Source organism: Mandrillus leucophaeus, unplaced genomic scaffold (assembly GCF_000951045.1).
Source record: "Mandrillus leucophaeus isolate KB7577 unplaced genomic scaffold, Mleu.le_1.0 Scaffold11, whole genome shotgun sequence".
NCBI lineage: Eukaryota > Metazoa > Chordata > Mammalia > Primates > Cercopithecidae > Mandrillus > Mandrillus leucophaeus.
In genome coordinates, this window is record NW_012099209.1 from 513,443 (window position 1) to 517,048 (window position 3,606).

The window sequence follows — 3,606 nt, forward strand, 5'->3', positions numbered from 1 at the left end:
AAAAAAAAAAAAAAAAAGCTAGGCGCAGCGCAGTGACTCACACCTGTGATCCCAGCTCTTTGGGTTGGCTGAGGTGGGTGGATCACTTGAGCTCTGGAGTTTGAGACCAGACATCTCTACATAAAAAGACAAAAATTAGCTGGGTGTAGTGGCACATGTCTGTAGTCCAAGCTACTTTGAGAGGCTGTGGTGGTAGGATCATTTGAGCCCAGGAGGCAGAAGTTGCAGTGAACTGAGATAGTGCCACTGCACTCCAGCCTGGACGACAGAACAAGACCCTGTTTCAAAACAAAACAACAATAAAAAAAGAAATTTAATCCCCAGTGTTGGAGGGAGGCCTCATGGGAGGTGTTTGAGTCATAAGGACACATCCCTCGTGAATAAATTAATGCCCTCTCCTGGCAAGGCAATGGTGGTGGTGAGTAAGTTCTTACTCTGTTAGTTCTCATGAGGTTGTTAAAAAGAACCTGACCCCAGCTACTTAGGAGGCAGAAACAGGAAGATTGCTTGAGGCCAGGAGTTCGAGACCAGCTGGGGCAACATGAACCCTGTCGCAATAAAAATAAAAATAATGGCCGGGCATGGTGGCTCACGCCTGTAGTCCCAGCACTTTGGGAGGTCAGGGTGGGTGGATCACAAGGTCAGGAGTTCAAGACTAGCCTGGCCAACACGGTGAAGCCCCATCTCTATTAAAAATACAAAAATTAGCCGGGCGTAGTGGCAGGCACCTGTAATCCCAGCTGCTCAGGAGGCTGAGGCAGGATAATCATTTGAACCCGGCAGGCAGAGGTTGCAGTGAGCGCCATGGCACTCCAGCCTGGGCGACAGAACAAGACTCTGTCTCAAAAATAAATAAATAAATAAACAAAATTAAAAATAATTAGCTGGGCATGGTGATATTCACCTGTAGTCTCAGCTACTAGAGAGACAGAGGCAGGAGGATTGCTTGAGCCCAGGAATTTGAGGCTGCAGTGAACTGTGATTGCACCGCTGCACTCCAGCCTAGATGACAGAGCAAGACCCTATCTCAATTAAAAAAAAAAGAAAAGAAAAAGGAAGCTGGCACTTCCCTCTCTCTTGCTTCCTCTGGCCATATGACCTCTGCACACCCCAGTCCCCCTTCACCTTTCGTATTAAGAAGCAGCAGCCTGAGGCCCTCACCAGAAGCAAAGTCTGGCACCATGCTTCCTGTACAGCCTGCAGAACAATGAGCCACATAAACCTCTTATTCATAATTATGCATTACTGTATTAGTCTGTTCTCACACTGCTAATAAAGACATACCTGAAGCCGGGCATGGTGGCTCACGCCTGTAATCCTAGCACTTTGGGAGGCTGAGGTAGGCGGGTCATTTGAGTTCAGGAGTTCGAGACCAGCCTGGCCAACATGGTGAAACCCTGTCTCTACTAAAATTCCAAAAATTAGCTGGAAATCGCTTGAACCTGGGAGATGGCGGTTGCAGTGAGCCAAGATCTTGCCACTGCACTCCAGCCTGGGCAAGAGTGAGACTCTGTCTCAAAAATAAATAAAATAAAATAAAATAAAATAAAATAGTAAAAAAGACCTACCTGAGACTGGGTAATCTGTAAAGGAAAGAGGTTTAATGGATTCACAGTTCCACACGGCTGGGAAGGCCTCACAAATCATGGCAGAAGGCAAATGAGGAGCAAAGTCACGTCTTACATGGCAGTGGGCAAGAGAGCATGTGCAGCGGAACTGCCCTTTACAAAGCCGTCAGATCTCCTGAGACTTATTCACTACCATGAAAACAGTATGGGGGAGACTGCCTCCATGATTCAATTATCTACACCTGGCCTTGGCCTTGACCCATGGGAATTATTACAATGCAAAATGAGATTTGGGTGGGGACACAGCCTAACCATGTCAATTACCCAGCCTCAGGTAGTCCTTCATAGCAACACCAACAGACTTAGACAGGCTCCAGCTCCTAATACCATCCTATGGGGAGTGAGGATTTTGACATAGAAATTTGGTGGTAGGGGAACACAAATCTTCAGTCCATAACACACCTATAACTTCAATCAGGTGGAAAGTAGCTAGTCATGGCTGGGCATGGTGCTTCACACTTGTAATCCCAGCACTTTGAGAGGCTGAGGTGGGCGGATCATTTGAGGTCAGGAGTTGGAGACCAGCCTGGCCAACATGGCAAAACCCCGTCTCTACTTTAAAAAAAAAAAAAAAATTATCTGGGCTTGGTGGTGCATGCCTGTAATCCCAGCTACTGGGGAGGCTGAGGCAGGAGAATTGCTTGAACCTAGGAGTTGAAGGCTGCAGTGAGCTTCGATCTTGCCACTGTGCTCCAGCCTGGCAGATAGAGCAATACTGTCTCAAAGAAAAAAGAAAAAAAAATATGAACACCAGGCAGGGTGTGGTGGCTCCCGCCTGTAATCCCAGCACTTTGGAAGGCCGAGGTGGTAGGATCACCTGAGGCTGGGAGTTCGAGACCATTGTGCTCAACATGGAGAAATCCCATCTCTACTAAATATACAAAATTAGCTGGGCGTGGTGGCACACACCTGTAATCCCAGCTACTCGGGAGGCTGAGGCAGGAGGATTGCTTGAATCCAGAAGGCAGAGGTTACGGTGACCCGAGATCGTGCTATTGCACTACAGCCTGGGCAGCAGAGTGAGACTCCATCTCAAAACAAAACACAACAAAACAAAAAACACCAGGGAAGCAGGGCCTCTGTGATTCATTCTCAGTGTGAGTCATTCTCATTTTTCTTCCCTGGCAGGCGAAGAACAAGATTCCCTGGACGCCTCCAGTGAGGTCAGGTGTCTGGAGGTTGCTGAGCAGCGTGAGCTCCTATTCACTGGCCTCGTGTCAGGGGTCGTCCTTGTGTTCCCCCTGAATTCCAGGCAGGATGTGATATGCATTCCCCCTCCTGAGGCCCGGAAAGCAATCCACTGCATGTCCCTGAGCAAGTGCGAGGACCACCTGGCCATCGCCTATGACAACATGGTCCTGGTGCTGGACATCGCCCCCGGGGACCCCTGCCCGGTCATCAATGGGCCAAGGTACACCTTTTATACCCAGCTGCCCGAGACCATCTCCAGCGTGGCCATTCTGACGGACTACCGCGTGATCTACAGCATGACCAACGGGGACCTCTTTCTTTACGAGTGTGCAAATTCCAAAACGTTTCCCTTGGAGGCCCACAGGAGCCGAGTTGCCTGTGTGGAGGTCAGCCACAAGGAGCAGTTGGTGGTCAGCGGGTCTGAGGATGCCCTGCTGCGTCTCTGGGACTTGCAGGCACGCAAGTGGAAATTCGAGATGAGCTACACGGTGCGTGGACCGCCTCCCCATGTTCATGCTCGACCCAGGCTTTGGAAAACCGATAGATGGCCATCGTTTACTAAGCACACACCATGGGCCATCGACCAGGGTGGGACTAAGGTGAAGAAAGTGAGGCACTTGGTCAGGCGCAGTGGCTCACTGCCTGTAATCCCAGCACTTTCAGAGGCTGAGGCGAGTGGATCACCTGTGATCGGGAGTTCGAGAACAGCCTGACCAACATGGTGAAACCCCGTCTCTACTAGAAATACAAAAATTAGCCAGGCATGGTGTTGCATGCTTGTAATCCC

The 3,606-nt window shown here is 49.7% G+C and overlaps 1 protein-coding gene across 1 annotated transcript in view; it reads left to right on the top strand.

The window, feature by feature from the left end:
- The window catches only part of NWD1 (NACHT and WD repeat domain containing 1), a 154,152-nt gene that overhangs the window by 143,175 nt on the left and 7,371 nt on the right, over positions 1–3,606 (top strand). Inside the window, 1 exon segment of the mRNA XM_011990998.1 lies at positions 2,757–3,307. Coding sequence (XP_011846388.1) covers positions 2,757–3,307 — 551 coding nt within the window.